General features: G+C 42.5%; 1 protein-coding gene across 8 annotated transcripts in view; it reads right to left on the bottom strand.

Moving 5' to 3' along the window:
* Nucleotides 1-18,245, bottom strand: part of PRKCA (protein kinase C alpha) — a 522,615-nt gene that overhangs the window by 320,655 nt on the left and 183,715 nt on the right. For all 8 annotated transcript variants that reach the window (XM_065532446.2, XM_074020203.1, XM_074020205.1 and 5 more), the window contains one exon: nt 1,794-1,876. In XM_065532446.2, coding sequence (XP_065388518.1) covers nt 1,794-1,876 — 83 coding nt within the window. The remainder of the gene's footprint in view (nt 1-1,793; nt 1,877-18,245) is intronic.

Raw genomic sequence — 18,245 nt, 5'->3', positions numbered from 1 at the left:
GACTTGGACTTCCTTGTCCATGAAGTTATAAAACAAGATGACCCCTGAGCTTCCTCTGGCTCCCATGTCCTGGGAGCCTTTGTGGAACCCGTGGTGGCTCAGAAACCACAACAGGCACTCTATCTTGCCTCCACGAGCACCCTAACCCCATTGTGCATGTTCCTGTGCACTGAACACCAAACAGCAATTTTCCTCTTATTTGTGTTACAATAACGTAAATTGGAATCCCTCAGAGCACGCTGCAAAAATGTCATCTTTCGCAGAGGGAAGAATTGAGTCTTGCCTGCACTGAGAAAGCCGCTTTCAAATCAAAGTTTCCTGATGGGAACAGGCATTAAAGATGGGAATCGCTTCAAGCACACAACTTGAGTGACTGAACTGATCAAGCAAAAGCAATTCAGAACAGAAATGTCCAGTCTTCTAAGCCTGCCTGACAATTTTTTTAATTCAGTTAAAATATTACTTTTCATATAACGGCTGAAGTTTCTCTCCATCCAACATATTTTAGACATTGGTATTTTCCATGACTCCTTTGTGGATCCTTTTTTTCTTTTTTCTTTTTTTTGAGACGGAGTTTTGCTCTTGTTGCCCAGGTTAGATTGCAATGGCACAATTATCTTGGCTCACCACAACCTCTGCCTCGCGGGTTCAAGCAATTCTCCTGCCTCAGCCTCCTGAGGAGCTGGGATTACAGGATGCGCCACTATGCCCGGCGAATTTTGTATTTTTAGTAGAGATGGGGTTTCTCCATGTTGGTCAGGCTGGTCTCGAATTCCCAACCTCAGGTGATCCGCCCACCTCAGCCTTCCAAAGTGCTGGGATTACCGGCGTGAGCCACCGTGCCTGGTCTGTGGATCCATTTTTAAGTACACAAGAGATGCAACAGAGACCATCAGAATTGTCCACAAAGAGAGGAAATTATGTGTTCACACATGGGCAACTTCAGAGATCACTGTTCAGTGAAACAGATGCTAAATTATTTCAATCAGCCGCAGCATTGATAATATACACTTAAAAGGCAGCAAGAATCCCCGGGAGTAAACCAGGAGTAGTTTGTTACATTGGCCCAAAGCAATGATGCTCCTATTGGTTTATTTCAGCTTAGAAGTAAACTGAAGGGTGGCCAGGCCCAGTGGCTCACACCTGTAGCACTTTGGGAGGCCAAGATGGGCAGATCACTTGAGGTCAGGATTCAAGAACAGCCTGCCAACATGATGAAACCCCATGTCTACTAAAAATACAAAAAATTAGCTGTGCGTGGTGGTGCACGCCTTATAGTCCCAGCTACTCAGGAGGCTGAGGCAGGAAAATCACTTGAACCTGGAAGGCAGAGGTTGCAGTGAGCTGAGATCGTGTCACTGCACTCCAGCCTGGGCAACAGTGTGAGACTCCAAGGAAAGGACAGGGACAGGGACAGGGACAGGGAAAAGGAAAAGGAAAAGGAAAAGGAAAGGAAAGAAACTGAAGGGTGATAAATGTTCATTATAAAATCTGTCAACAACTGCATTGTGTTTATGAAAGCTATTACGATAAATTTGGTGGATTTAGTCAATGCAGCTGCTCAGAGTGGAACAGTACATGCTAACAAGAAATTCTCCTCCAAGAATTTCTCTAAGATGTAGTCCAGAGCTCGAATGAGCTATAAATCTGCTTATTAGTAGAAGCCAACGTTCTATGGGAATTGAGTCTTCCCATTAATAGTAAGTGCCAAAACAAACAGTTGTACAGGCGTTAAAAAAATTAAAGTTCAGAAATCCACACTGACATCAACTCATGATTTCCAGACTACTTACATCAGTGTCGGGTCCCTTATCTGCACCCGGACAAGAAAAAGTAACAAATTCATGGCACCTCTTGTGGACCACAAAACAGCAAACTGGTGGAGAGAAAAGAAAACTAAAATTAGAATAGACATGATTTAACATACGAGCTTTATTTTCCAAACAGAGATACTTGCTGTTAGAAGTCAATTTAATTTCACTACAGACGGAATCTGATAAACAGCAATCAGAAGGCATTTCATTCTAGAATCAGCAACATTTGGTATTGATTAAACTCATAGATAACAGAGTCCCAAAATGCCAGCACTGACAGGGCCACAAACAGTGCCTCTTACTCTCTGAAGTTGAAGGAGAGGAGAATCAGAGATTGTAAGACAGTTTCCCAAAGTAGAAACCGGTAATCAAAATTTAAAATAGTTTGCGCCATCCTAGCCAGGTGCGGTGGTTCACGCCTGTAATTCCAGCACTTTGGGAGGCCAAGGAAGGTGGATCACTTGAGGTCAGGAGTTCCAGAGCAACCTGGCCAACACAGTAAAACCCCATTTCTACTAAAAATACAAAAACAAAAAAAAAATGAGCTGGACATGGTGATGGGCGCCTGTAATCCCAGCTACTTGGGAGGTTGAGGCAGGATAATTGCTTGAACCTGGGAGGCGTAGGCTGCAGTGAGCCAAGATCCATGCTACTGCACTCCAGACTGGGCAACAAGAGTGAAACTCCATCCCAAAAAAATAAAATAAAATACTTTGCACCATCCTATAGCAACACACTAACACACACATAAATGTATATAAACATTATATTCTGTGGGTGAAATAAAATATAAAGAGAATAACTGATTATAAATAATGTGAGTATCCCCAAATGTGGGTTGCAGGACTCACTCAGCAGAATTCGGAACTTAATAAACTCATTCAGACACAAATGCAATCTACAGAAAACACACCTTTGAAATGAAACAAAACAAAACAATCTTAGGAAACACCTTAACACCTTCGTGTATCTGTCTTTTTGCTACAGATGCTGTCACCAGTTGGGAGAGTTCCTGCAAATTCAGCAAAATCTACTACCCAGTAAATATTTTCAGAGCTTAACATGGTTTTGATAAATAGTCCTGAGGATGAATCAACAAAATAATTGTTATAGAATGTAATCCCCTAAGAGGTTTGTTTTTTTTCTCCAGACAGGGTCTCACTTTGTCACCCAGGCTGGAATGCAGTGGGGTGATCTTGGCTCACTGCAGCCTCAGTCTCCTGGGTTCAAGAAATCCTCCTGCCTCAGACCCACAAGTAGCTGGGAATACAGGTGAGCGCCACCACACCCTGCTAATTTTTACATTTTTGTAGAGACAGGGTTTCACCATGTTGCCCAGGCTGGTCTCGAACTCCTAAGCTCAAGCAATCTGCCCGCCTTGGCATCCCAAAGTGCTGGGATTATAGGCGTGAGCCACTGCACATGGCCCCCTAAAAGGTTTGTATTGATGGTAATAATATAGAGGGTGCAAAAAATACATGACCTAGTTAGTCTCTCCTTGAAAGCTTGAAGTCTAGCTCCAGAAAGGTATCATCTACTACTCTTATCATTTGTTGAATAATCACAACATGTTAAAAAACAGCATACCCTCAGAAATACTAGGTTAGTCATAAGTCTTTACTGCATGCTATGGTTTGATTGCAAGTCAGCTCTGAAACCCGTGTTGAAATTTGGTTGCCATAGTGGCAGTTTTGGGAGATGGGACCCTTGGAGAGTAACTCGGCCATAAGGGCTTTGCCCTCAGTGGTAGAATCAACGTCATTACAAAAGGGTGAGTAGAGCCCCCTTCTGTCTCTATGCCCTTCTGTCTCTATGCCCTTCTGTCTCTATGCCCTTCTGTCTCTATGCCCTTCTGTCTCTATGCCCTTCTGTCTCTATGCCCTTCTGTCTCTATGCCCTTCTGTCTCTATGCCCTTCTGTCTCTATGCCCTTCTGTCTCTATGCCCTTCTGTCTCTATGCCCTTCTGCCTTCTGCCACGTGAAGATAAGCTCTTCGTCCCCCGGGGAGCGTGCAGTAAACAGGCCCTTGCTCAATGCTGGCACCTTGATCTCGGACTTCCCAGCCTCTAGAACCGTGAGAACACAAATTTCTGTTCTTTACCAATCACCTAGTCTCAGGTATTCTGTTACAGCAGCAAAAATGAACTAAGACACTGCACAAGGAAGGTTAGAGCTTCCCAAATGTGTGGCTCATATGCTGTTTTCTCCTCTCACCAGTGACAATGCAGTTCCCTGCACATATGGCAGTAGACACAGAAGACCAAATGGGTGAGTCATTTCCGTAGGTGGAAGAGGGTGGCAAGATGGCTCAGAGCTGAAATCTCAAGAGGAGCCCAGAGTACCGAGAGGGCCGCGAGTGGCCAGTAAGAAATTCAGAAAAGCCTCGGAAGTCACTGAAAGGTTCTGCACCAAGAGTAACACACACAAAAACAATGCTTTAGAAGTGCAAACGGTGGTAATAGGAAGAATTTAACAGAATAGATTGAGGCCTATGATGCCCCGTTAAAAGCCTCTTGCACAGTCTAGGTATGAAAGTAATTGCCCATCATCATGCAGGCTGCTAAGAAATGGAAGTAACAGAGGCCAGGGAAATTACATAAGAACGATGAGACTTGCTGACTGATCACACAGCACCATTAACTGGCATCCTATCACGTGCCAGGCTGTTGCTGTTGTTGTGCTAGGTCTCTTCACATGCATTAGCAAGTTGAATCCTCATAACAATACTCCTTAATATGCTGCAATATCTATATTTTATGGATGGGAAAATGCTGCCCAGATCCCCCACATCTAGCATGCTGTACGACAGTACAGTGAATGCTCGTGAACAGGAGACAGGAAGGGAGGCAGGGAGGACAGACAGATGGATAGATGAATGAACCAACAAACAGAGGATGGTCTTTCCCAAGGTGAGTCACCGTGTGATGGAACCAGATTCATGCTAAGAGTTGCTGGACACCACGGCCCCCTCTCCTTTCCTCATGTCATATCCACTGGCAGGATTTCCAGAGCAGAAAGGGTATAGAGCTGATGCCAAGATTTTTTACATGGGTAACAGGAAAATGGGTACATGACAAAATAGACACACACACACACACACAAAAATATACCTACACAGACATATACATATACACAAATATAAAACCCAGAGGATGAAGATATGTTATATTAGGGAAACAGAATCATGGATAATTCTTTTTAAAGAGTTTTCTTTTAAGGTAATCATAATATAATGTGATTGTAAAAATACACATTTTAAAGGTACTCATGATACCATGTCACTGTAAAAATACACTTTTTAAAAAAGAAAATGCATGCCTGATATGGAGCAGACAAAGAGTCAGATATCCAAACAGGAACCATCCACAGAAAAGGGACAAGTGGAGATGTCTTAAAGCAAGCATCCCTTTATAGGGGGAGGTACCCTGGGTGAGGGATCCTGCTGGCTGCGGAGCACGCTGGCCACACCCGTCTGCCCTGCACAGTCAGGGGCAGGAGGAGGTGAGTGTGAAGTGAAGAAAACAGCCCTCTTGGCTGCCCAGGCAGCACGGAGACACTCAAAGGGCAGTGCTTAGCTCCTACAAGCCCTGAGAGAAGTGGCCTTTCCACGGTGTTTCTGCTAAAAGCATCTTGATTGCAAAACTCTCGAAGGATGGATAATAAAGCTGTGCTGTGATGGCACAAATTAATCTGACCTGCTTGCTCTCCCCAGGCACAAAGTCATCTTTCATCCACTGGAATTAGAAAGATAAATTACCAAAGGAAAAAGGTTACAGGGGCATTACTTCCTCATCATGGTTTATTACAGATGCAGTGTTTTGGGTGGAAAATAAGTATTCTTATTCCCTACTTAATCGTTCAAACATTTGGGCCTTTCATCTCTTTTTAAAAAAAACATCTCCACATTCAGATGAACACTGTTAAGAAAACTCACACTTATCAAATCTCATGGAAGAAGAGTTTGCTTTTTGTATCTGTTCTTTCTGTCTACGATTTACATGTCAATGCAATTATGTATCTACAGCAGGAAGTATTTCTATTGTACACCTCAAAAAAAATCTCTTATGTCAAATTTTATCATAAGACGACCCAGGCCCTCATTAGCCACTATAATTTGCAAGAGCAGCAACAAGCCTTACCTATCCCAAATTAATTTCCTCCCAGCCTTCCTTAACTACCCCCTCCCCACCTACCTTACAGGAAAGCTTCCCATTTGAAGGACTGGATTCACCCTGTGAGAGGCAGACAGAAGCGCCATGTGTTTCCAGACGGCCAATCACAGACACGTTATCTGAAGGATAAAGAACCCTCCAAGCCTATTTGAAGACTCAAAATTCAGAATGGATGATCTCCAAAGGAAGAAGAAAGAGAATGTGCCCAATCCTGGTAACTAAGGAGAAAAAACCTAGATGCCCCCCTCTCCTCTCCAACACCCCCACTTACCCTGAGGGGAGCAGGAAAGAGGAGCTTGGAGGTTGGCTGACGCCGGCTGGACGCAGCATGTGCCTGGGAAAGGCTGCCCCAGAAAACTGAGCAACAGCCAGAGGTTTCAAAAATCACAGATGGCTGGCCTTGATCTTTGGGTTCAAGTTCCAAACGAAATTGGATAATGCATATTTTGTAAGATAATCTAAGGAAGACATTTGATAAGTCTTGCTAGTGTTGCTGAAAGAGGAAAAGACTGGCTCAGTAAAACAAAAGGATGCACTGGGTTTACCTGGAGATGGACAACACAGGCTTTCCCCTGGCTAAAAATCAGAAGCTATTGCTTTTTGTCTTTTTTTTTTTTTTTTTTGGGACTCTAAAGGAATTCATCTAACCACAGTATATGAAGCAAAGGAAATTGGAGTAAAGAGGTAATAAGGTGGTACCTGTTACATAGCAAACCTTCAACAAACATCTGCCTGACCTTGGCAGAAGGAACTTAAAGACAGCAGCCACTCAGCTGGGAGGAAGTGGAGACATGTCATGGAAGATTCCACCCGATGACTGGAGTGGGGGCCGCTCTTGGCCCTTAAACAGGTCTTTGCTCCAGCAAGCACAGGATATCCAACAAAAACTCACTCAGAGACGGAAACTCATCTTTAAAGACTTTGGGTCACCTCTGGTTATATAACTCAATGAGAGGTTTTAAAACAGGCAGCTATCCTGCAGCTTCCAGTCCAAGTAAATCTTCGTTCAATTATTTCTAAGCACAAAATCACTTTCCTCTAATCCTCTACGTAATACGTGTATGCTCCCCAGCAGTGATGGATGACACAGGAAATGCACAAATCACACTGAGCAAATGACATGGTGGGACAAAAAACTAATAAAGACCACAGACTTGGCCAAGTAACAAATCTTGACATTACCTGGCTTTAAAACTGAGAACACCCAATCTACTGACCCATATTCCTTGCTAATCTTGCTTATAGAAGTAAACTAGATGGAAATTAAGCAGAGTTTTCACCACTTGTCAAAAGTATATTTCAGAAACAGAACAAGTAACAGTCACCTGTGTTTGGCTCAAGAATTCATATGGCCAGAAGCAGTGGGTCACGCCTGTAATCCCTGCACTTTGGGAGGCTGAGGTGGGCAGATCACTTGAGGTTAGGAGTTCAAGACCACCCTGGCCAATATGGGAAAACCCCGTCTCTACTAAAAATACAAAAGTTAGCAAGGCTTGGTTGCTTGTGCCTGTAATCCCAGCTACTTGGGAGGCTGAGGCAGGAGAATCGCTTGAATCCAGGAGGCAGGGGTTACAGTGAGCTGAGATCACGCCACTGCACTCCAGTCCAGCCTGGGTGACGGAGCAAGTCTCCGTCACAAAAAAACAACAACAAAAAAGAATTTATAAAAATTTTGGGAAAAGTTGAGGTGTACTTTGACACTGCCATGTTGATTCTGAATTGTGATTCATGAATAATGCCACAGTGAACACTGGTGTGCAGATATCTGTTTGGGTTCTTGCTTTTGATTCTTTTGGGGCTATGTCTAGGAGTGGAATTGCTTGGTCATATGGTAAATCAATGTTTAATTTTCGGGAGAACCAACAAACTGATTTCCCAGCGACTGCACCATTTTACATTCTCACCAGCAATGGACACAGACTCCAGTTTCTCAATTGGTTCTCAATTGAGTGGTTCTCAATTGTGCTCACGAGCTTAAAGAGAATAAAAAGCAGCAAAGGGTGTGCTGAAGGCAAACACTCTTGTAAGGGGAATAGCACTCCCTCTGATGCTGCTCTCCCCATGAATTTGAATAATTTAGCAACAATGAGTCTTGGCCCATGAGACACACACAGGGACCTCAGAGTACCTTGTTTCGGTGTCAAAAGTCATCACCCTATGGATGGATGAGCTGGGGCTCGCAACGCTGGACAACGTTTCCTAGAGTGATCTTGAGCAAATGGTAAGTCCAGAGGCTTTTTCCATACTCCATTCGTGAAGAGAGGTTTACAGAAAAATGAAAAGAATATGGCAAACTGATGCCACAGATAGAGGAATCAGATGCAGCACAGTGCTCCTAGTCAATCAAGGCAAATTCCTCCTCAAGCATGCAACCAACATGAATCACACACATGTCAGCCATGGTTCCAAGCTGAGGGAAAATTCCAATTAAAAGTAATTCATCACCACTTCATACCCTTTAGAATGGCTATTATCTAAAAAGGAAAAGAATGGGGCCGGGCATGGTGGGTCACACCTGTCATCCCAGCACTTTGGGAGGCCGAGATCGGCAGATCACTAGAGGTCAGGAGTTTGAGACCAACCTGGTCAATATGGTGAAACCCTGTCTCTATTAAAAATACAAAAATTAGCCAGGCGTGGTGGTGCTCGCCTGTAATCCCAGCTACGTGGGAGGTTGAGGGAGGAGAATCGCTTGAACCCAGGAGGCAGAGGTTGTAGTGAGCCGAGATCGCGCCAATGCACTCCAGCCTGGGTGACAGAGCAAGACTCCATCTCAAAAAAAAGAAAAGAATGGGTAAAATGACAAGTGTCGGCAAGGATGCAGAGAAATTGGAGCCTTTGTCCATTGCTGGTGGGAATGTAAAATGGTGCAGTCGCTGGGAAATCAGTGTTGGTTCTCTCCAAAATTAAACATAGAATTACCATATGACCCAGCAATTCCACTCCTGGACATAGACCCAAAAGAATCAAAAGCAAGGACCTAAACAGATATCTGCACACCAGTGTTCACTGCAGCATTATTCATGATAGACAATAAGAAACAACCCAAATATCCGTCAATGATATATAAACAAAATGTGGTATATACATACAATGAAATATGACTCAACCTTAAAAAATGAAACTCTGACCCATGCTACATCATCAATGAACCTTGAGAGTGTTATGCTACGTGAAATAAGCCAGACACGAAAGGGCAAATATTGTATGGTTCCACTCATATGAGGTACCTAGGACAGGCAAATTTATAGAAACACAAAGTAGAATAGAAGTGATCAGTTGTGGGCAACGGGGAGAATAGGGAGTTAGTGATTAATAGGTACAGGGTTTGTTTGAAATGATAAAAATGAGTTCTGGGGGGCCAGGTGCGGTAGCTCATGCCTGTAATCCCAGCTCTTTGGGAGGCCAAGGCAGGTGGATCACCTGAGGTCAGGAGTTCAAGACCAGCCTGGCCAACATGGTGAAACCCCCATCTCAACTAAAAACGCAAAAAATTAGCCAGGCGTGGTGGTGGGCGCCTGTAATCCCAACTACTTGGGAGGCTGAGGCAGAAAAATCACTTGAACCCAGGAGGCAGAGGTTGCAGTGAGCTGTGATCCCACCATTGTACTCCAGCGTGGGTAACAAGAGCAAAACACCATCTCAAAAAAAAAAAAGCAGGGGAGGGTTCTGGAAATGGATGGTAGTGATGGTTGTCTAACACTGGGAATGTACTTAATGCCACTGACTTGTACATTTAAAATGGTTAAAGTGGTAAAATCTTATACATAACCTATAATAAAAATTTTTAACTTATCAACCTAAAGCAATATTTATGAAATTATAAATAAGAGGAATAGGAAGAGGCAGTAAGAGCCTTGCTTATATAGACTTTTTATGATTACTTGTGTTCATAGTTGAGTTCATTATGACATCAAAAAAAAAGGATTTGGGCCAGGTGTGGTTGTTCATGCCTGTAATCCTAGCACTTTGGGAGACCAAGACAGGCAGATCACTTGAGGTCAAGAGTTCAAGACCAGCCTGGCCAACATGGCAAAACCCTGTCTCTACTAAAATTACAAAAATTAGCTAGGTGTGGTGTTGCATGCCTGTAATCCCAGCTACTTGGGTGGCTGAGGTGGGAGGATGACTTGAACCCAGGAGGTGGAGGTTGCAGTGAGCTGAGATCACGCCACTGTACTCCAGCCTGGGTGACAGTGTGAGATCCTGTCTCAACGAAAGAAAGAAAGAAAGAAAGAAAGAAAGAAAGAAAGAAAGAAAGAAAGAAAGAAAGAAAGAAAGAAAAGAAAGGAAGTAAAAGGAAAGGGAAAGGAAGGAAGGAAGGAAAAGAAAGAAAAGAAAGGATGAAAGAAAGATTTTGCTTCCATTCTATAAAATTCTAAATAAAATCAGTGTTGGCATAAAGTGGAGACAAAGGGAAAATTCAGACTTCAGAGCAAAGGACTCACATAATCTTTGAGGACTGAAGACATGTTCCTTGCATCCTCCCTGCTCGCTTGAGCACATAATTGTCAATAATGATGGTGGAAGTGAGGCCCCTCAGGCTGCAGGCTTGGCTTTCCTGCCAAACTACTGAGACATTTGGTCACTTAATCTATATGCAAAATGGGTTCATCCCTATTTACACCTAACATGGATTGCTATATTCATTGAGGGGGAAATATATATGTGTGTGTGTGTGTGTGTGTGTGTGTGTGTGTATGTATGTGCTGCTAAGGGTCATTTTCCATTTCTCCTTTAAAAAATAATTTCCTTTCCTTTCACCCTCAAGTCCATGTCATTTCAAATTCAGGTCACAGTCATGTAAAACGGAACACAGGAATAGAAATTCCCTATTATCCAAAATTAATGAAGAAAAAGCCATTATGTAACAAATTCTGAATTCTGGAAAGAATCTACTAAATATAATAGTTAGACTTTGCTTAGAAGAGAAGACTGGTAGCTGAGCTTCCTTGAATTCTTTTTTTAAATACATAAATGGTTGCCATCACGTGAGATGGTTCTAATTAAATTTTGCTTAGCTAGAAGGGATTAATGAAAGGCAACGTCACAGCAGAATACAATGAAAGGAAAATCTCTAAGGCAAGTCAACTGCTTTCAGCTTTGTAGGGAAAGTAATGAAAAAGTGAGCTTATATTATATCTACATGTTAAAAGAAAATTATTGGTTTCAGATTTGTAACAATGAAAACAGTCTTCTCCTGGGATACACATTAAAAGCCGTATGAAAACAAATCAAATAAATGCACTGTATCACATATTATAAAGAATGTCATTCTTCAGACAGCACCTTGATTCTGCCTTTCAGCATCTATGCACGTGCTCCCAATGAACTCTTTAGAAAATCCAGTATTCCCAATTCTAAGCAGGCAAGCCTCTTTCCCCCTTCTTTAGAAGATTCATCTTTAATTCTTCCCTTGCCTTCTTTTTCTCTAATTTCAGCAAAGACTGGTGAGCATCTTTCGTGCATTTTTCCCTGGTTGGACCTGAGGTATACTTTGAAGACAGGGCTGAGATTGAACATGGGATGTGAAGGAGAATCAAGAATGGCCCTCAGCTTCTGGTCAGAGCAACTGAGTAAAGGGTGTTGCCATTCTGCAACCAAGAGGTGAGCCTTATGATGAAACTGAGAATACAGAAGACTCAGAGGAGAAAGAAAGAAACCAGATCTTGGCGTCAGCAAGGCTATCGCCTTCAGACTGCTCAGTCACGCGAACTATTAAATACCCTTTAAAAACGTCATTTTCTTCATTTACATACCATATAATACACTTGAATCCACAAAGTCATATCATACATGCTTTTACTGTTCACGCCAGTTTGAATGAGTTTTCTGTACTTTCCACAGAAAGAATTCTAAATGCTAAAGGGTGAACTGGCAGGTTGTAGAAAATGAACAGAGAAGACCAAGGGGCAAGTTAAGAATTAACTTGGACGTGGGGACTTGCAACCTGAGTATTACACAAGCTTAAAGAGGAGAAACTACTCTTCATGTTGTTTAAACAGGAGTTTTATGCTACAGGGCATTATGGTCTGGACAAAATTTTGGGGCAAGACCTCAAAAGCACAGACAACAAAAGCAAAAACAGACAAATGGGATTACATCAAGCTAAGCAGCTTCTGTGCAGCAAAGGAAACAAAGCGAAGAAACAACCTTCAGAATTTGAAAAAACAGTCTCAAACTCTTCACTCAACAATTTTAAAATGGGCAAAAGACCTGAACAGACATTTCTCAAAAGACGACAAACAAATGGCCAACAGGTAGAAGAAAAAACGTTCATCATCACTAAATATGAAGGAAATGCAAAACGAAAATCACCGTAATATCTCACCACAGTTAGAATGGCTATTATGAAAAGGACAGAAAAAGAACAGATGCTGGTGAGGATGCAGAGAAAAGGGAAGGCTGGGATGCTGCTGGAGGGAATGTGAAGTGGTAGAGCCACTACAGAAAGCACTGTGGACATTCCCAAACAACTAAACACAGAGCTACCATCAGATCCACCAATCCCACCGCTGCGTATACATCGAAAGAAAGGAAATCAGTCTATCGGACATCTGTAATCCCACATTCACTGCAGCATCACTCACTATAGCCAAGATACAGCATCAACCTAATGCCCATCAACAGATGAATGGATGAAAAAGATGTAGTATGTCTACAAAATGGAATATTATTCAACCATAAAAAAAGAATGAAATCCTATCATTTGCAGCAACATGAATGGAACTGGAGGTCATTATGTGACGTGACATAAGCCAGGCACAGGAAGACAAACATCATATGCTCTCATTCATATGTGGGAGCTAAAAAAGTGGATCTCACAGAGGTAACGAGTAGAATGGTGGCTGCCACCAGACGCTGGGAAGAAAAAAGAGGAGAAAGGGCTGAAGACCAGTTAGTTAACAGGTTCCAAAATGCAGTTAGATAGGAGGAATAAGTTCTAGTAATAGATAGTACAGCAGGGAAATTATAGTTAATAACTTACTGTATATTTCAAAATAGCTAGAAGAAAAAGATTTGTCATGTTCCCAACACAAAATATAAACGTTTGAGATGATGAATATTTCAGTTGCCCTGATTTTATCACTACACATTGTATGTAGATATATAATAGCTGTACATATTTTGGGGGTGCTTCTGATATTTTGATACCTGTGCACATGCTCCCAATGAACTCTGTGGATGGTATTTTGATGCCTGTATCAAAATATCAGATGTATCCCCAAAATATGTACAACTATTATAGATCAATAAAAAATAATGAAACAATAAACAGGGGTCTCAATTTAAGAAAAGTTAAATATAATATGCTGCTAGGTAACCCAGATAGATGTCAGGCAAGCAGGTGTAAATTCAAGGTTAGAAGCCAAAAGACAATGGGAGACTGTGGACCAAGCCCTGAGAGGTGTCTTCATGGTGAGGGAGAACTGCAAGGCGAGTCCTGGAAACACCCAAGTTTTGTGTTTGACGGTAGAAAGGACGAGGCTGTCTGAGGGGTGGGAAGAATCAGGAGAGAGCAGGGGGCTGGAGAGGGTTGAGGGAAGAAAAATCTCAAGAACAGTTGGGCAATCACCAGTATAAAGGATTCCTTCCAGAGCCAAGGAGAGAAGATGAGAATGGTGATGGGATGTGGTCATTACTCGCCCATCATGGCCCAGAAGCCACACACTTAGAAGGATGCAGATGATGACAGTGACACGTTTGCTAACAGATTTATTCATTTCAACTTATTCCCATATTCAACTCAGAACTACAATGAAATAGATTTTTCTCATATTGACTAAGAATATACATGAATGAAATCTTGAGTACCTGTAGCATAAAAGGGTATCTGCTCTATGGAAAGAACAACAGCAACAAAACTCTTACAGATAAGTATATGACGAATCACGCAAAAATATTTAAAGAGAAGCCCAGAGGTTTACTTTGGAAAACTCAGATCAAGCAGTGTTTGGGGACTGACTTCAGAATCATCTGATGAATCCAACTTTCCTTTAATCTCATAAGGGCATAAAGCCTTCATCACTTTGCAATACAAGCTTCATGTCTGAACACCCACAACCCAGTGTGCGTGTCAGGTTTCATTTTGACCCTAAAAACTAATTATTGCAACATGTTCTACACGAGGGTTTATCATGACTCTAATACCAAACTTTTCTCTGCAGTATTTTTAAGGCTTTTATTTTTCAGTCTGGAATTACTTAAACTGGGGTTTGAGAGAGAGTTGCAAGGAGCTGAGGAGGCTGGACTGGGCTTTAGGACTGCATGCTCTGCCTTCTCTCTCTTGCCTTCAGTCCAAGGCCTCCTCGGTCTAGTGGAACAGGACTTGTTTCCCCTGCTTCAGTGTCACTCATATCTATAAGCGTGTAGGTCTGCCTGCAGTGTGGACATCTGAGACTGCAGCCTCTTTTTTCAGCAAAATGTGTAGCCCTTTAAGTTTCACAGCAACCCAGATCTTCTCCCAAATGGCAGGCAAAACAAAGTGTGGCTCCAGAATTCTGAGAGGATGGAAGGTAGTCAAAACACTCAGAACTCAGGCTTCGATTCTCACTTAATGCAAATGAAGAATGAGCTCTCACAGCATGGATGAAACCTCTCCACCTCGCTAAGGGCATAAGTACTTAGCACATTAGGACAGTCCTGTTTCTTGGTAGGGTTGCAGAAACGCTACACAAGATCTAAACGTCAGAGAAAATATCCTGGAGACTACGAGAAGCAATGTATCTTTTAGGGTCTTTTTATTTCTTTTTTCTTACCTCTAGAGCTAAATGTGTATTTTTCTGAGCGTGTCTCTGTCTCTTTCTATGCAAGGTTTTGGGGGAGCATCGTTTATTCTTTTATTCATTCAATTATTCGGCAAATGTTTGCTGACGTACACTTACTATACACCAGTTCCCTATAAGGTATGAAGGTAACTGGAGGACCAAGACACAGTTTCTGCCCTTGAGGAGCTCGGAGTTTAGTTAGGGAAGGAAACGTGGTAGGGAGGGAAACATGTAAAGCAGCTGGTGTCTCTCACATCCTCTCGCTTCCCATCCCCACCTGTCCAACTCCTCCTTTATCTCCTGCTTTTCCTTCTTTAAATTCATTACAGTGTAAAAGCCAAGGTGTATGTCCTAATACTTATCATTAAGTAGTTTTACCTTTCTCCTCCTTAATTTCAATAGTGAGAAAGTATAACATTATATTTCTCTAACTTAAAAAAAAGTTACACAAGTGAAATAATAGGATATCTGCAATTCCCTTTATAAGACTCCAGCAAGAAAAATATGTGGAGGGAAGATGGATGAAACAAGTTGGTAATAGTTGACAATTATTAAAGCTGCAAGAAGAGTATATGGTTTTTATTATACTATTCTCTCTGCTTTTCCAGATATATGAAAATGTACATAATAAAAAGCTAAAACATAAATAAATACAGTAGTTACACTGGATTTTACAAATATGGTCAAATTCTTTTTCTCCGTTAGTTGAAGGACATTGGGAAATTATTGAATCAGTATGGACAAAGAGCTGGTCAGAAAAAAATAAGAGAAGAAACCTGGGAAATAAGTTACTTTTATATTACATATGTCAAAAACAATCCCCCAAATTCTTTCATATAATTTAGGATCCAACAACAATTGCCTTTCTCGATAGTCTCTGAGTATACACTCAATGCAATTTACTGTTATTTCTACCCATCTCTCCACAGAATTGCCAAATAAAAATGTCATCTGATTATTTCAGGTATTAGCTATACTCTTAGGGGTTGAACTGTGATATGGTGTGGCTGCGTCCCCACCCAAATCTCATCTTGAATTGTAGCTCAAATAATTCCCACAAGTTGTAGGAGGCGCCCAGTGGGAGACAATTGAATCATGGGGGTGCCTTCCCCCATACTGTTCTCGTCATAGTGAATAAGTCTCACGAGATTCGATGGTTTTATAAGGAGTTCCCCTTTTGCTTGGCTCTCATTCTCTTTCTTGCCTGCCACCATGTAAGATGGGTCTTTTGCCTTCTGCCATGATTGTGAGGCCTCCCCAGCCATGTAGAACTGTGAGCCCATTAAACTTCTTTTTCTTAATAAATTGACTAGTCTCAGGTATGTCTTTATCAGCAGCATGAAAACGGACCAACACAAACTATCCCCACAAAATTCATGTTGATGTTCTAACTTCCAGTATCTCAGAATGTGATCTTATTTGGAAAAAGGGCTGCTGCAGATATAATTAGTGAAGATGGGGTCACACTGGCATAAGGTAAGGCCTCTAATCCAATATGACTGGCATCCTTACAAAAAAGGGAAATTTGGGCTGGGCACGGTGGCTCACGCCTGCAATCCCAGCACTTTGGGAGGCCAAGGCGGGTGGATCACCAGGTCAGGAGATCGAGACCATCCTGGCTAACACGGTGAAACCCCATCTCTACTAAAAATACAAAAAATTTGCTGGGCGCGGTGGCGGGCGCCTGTAGTCCCAGCTACTTGGGAGGCTGAGGCAGAAGAATGGCGTGAACCTGGGAGGCGGAGCTTGCAGTGAGCCGAGATCGCACCACTGCACTGACTCCGTCTCAAAAAAAAAAAAAAAGGTGGGGGCAAATTTGAACATAAACACACCCTGGAAGAACTCGTGTGACGATGGAGAAAGAGACTGAGGTGATGCTTCTGCTTCTGCAAGCCAAGGATTGCCAAAGATTGCCGGGAAACCACCAGAAGCCGGGGGGGGTCATGGAACAGAGTCTCTCTCGCAGCCCTCAGAAGGAACCCACCCTCCCAGCATCGAGCCTTTGGAAGTGAGGCAACATACCTCCGTTGTTTAAGCGGCCCGGTTTGTGGTAATTTGTTACGACAGCCCTAACAAACTAATACATGCAACAAGGTGGTTTTTAGAAGGCAGGTGATTCAGTGAGTGACAATTAAGTACTATGAACAAGAGCAAGTGGTTAGGGATTCAAGGCATTCTTCCCCGACAGCTCCACGGGACAGCATGTCTGTGTCTGTTAAAAATACAGAGGGTACCTTTAAGTCCATAGCAGCAACGAGCTATTACCAAACCAGTGACTTAGGGCCCTGTGAATACTTCCACGGGGAAAAACAAAGGCACACAAAGATTACACGTGAGCATAAGTGAAAAGGTTATTTAAACCTAAATTACAATTAGGAAATAGAAGTTGCCAAATTCAAAAACATCCGGGGCATTAGTACAGACTCATGTGCTCGTGATTATAAATGAGTTGAATGCAGTCAGAACTCTTAAGGGGTTAAATATATTACTTTAATCCAAAGTCCGTTTTAAAATCATTGCCTTTGTATGTGTGTGTTCTGCTTAATACACCAGCTGGCACCTGTCGTCGTAATCATACAATGGCCACATACAGGTGATGCTTGCTGGCTGGTGAAAGCACTTTCTTGATCTTTAGTGGTGAGATAAGAATGTGGGTTCCCACACAAATGATATACAGTCACCCAGAAAATGAACACTTGGAATCTTCACCTCGTACCCAGTGAAGTAACCTGTAGCATTCCTTTTTGTGAAGAACATTCCTAATTTAAAAGGCAGTAAATATCACTGAGAGTTTGAGAATGAACTTCAGAAAGAATCCACTGGAAAGGTTCTGAAGCTGTGATCCCTGGAGGGTTCTAGGTGGGCACTGGAAGGGGTGAGCAGTGAGTGAGGTCATGATTCTTCCTCACCTCTGTTCTTCTCTCTGGGTCCTAAGCTACAGTTTTATTCTGAAGTCAATGATTTCATGCCCTAAGTTCTGTGAGGAGCCATCATCCTTAGCACATATTTGTTTATTAAACAAGCCAGTTGATTGCAAACTCAAGGGCAAGGCCTTGAAAGACCCACATCTATCCTTCTGGTCTTTGCAATTGCATAATTTATACTCGATCCACTTTTTTTTTCTTTTTTTTTTGAGACGGAGTCTCGTTCTGTAGCCCAGGATGGAGTGCAGTGGTGTGATGTCGGCTCACTGCAACCTCCACCTCCCAGGTTCAAGTGATCCTCCCACCTCAGCCTCCCATGTAGCTGGGATTACAGGTGCCCGCCACCGCGCCCAGTAAATTTTTGTATTTTTAGTAGAGATGGGGTTTCACCATGTTGGCCAGGCTAGTCTCGAACTCCTGACCTCATGATCCCCAACTCTGCCTCCCAAATGCTGGGATTGCAGGCATGAGTCACTGCACCAGGCCCTAATCCACTTTCAAAATAGAGCTGTATGTTTGTCCACTGGTCACTCCTTCCAAGACACGGAGGAAGCTCCTAGTTGAAGG

Source organism: Macaca fascicularis, chromosome 16 (genome assembly GCF_037993035.2).
Source record: "Macaca fascicularis isolate 582-1 chromosome 16, T2T-MFA8v1.1".
NCBI classification, from domain to species: Eukaryota; Metazoa; Chordata; class Mammalia; order Primates; family Cercopithecidae; genus Macaca; species Macaca fascicularis.
This window is presented reverse-complemented; position numbering and strand designations above follow the sequence as displayed.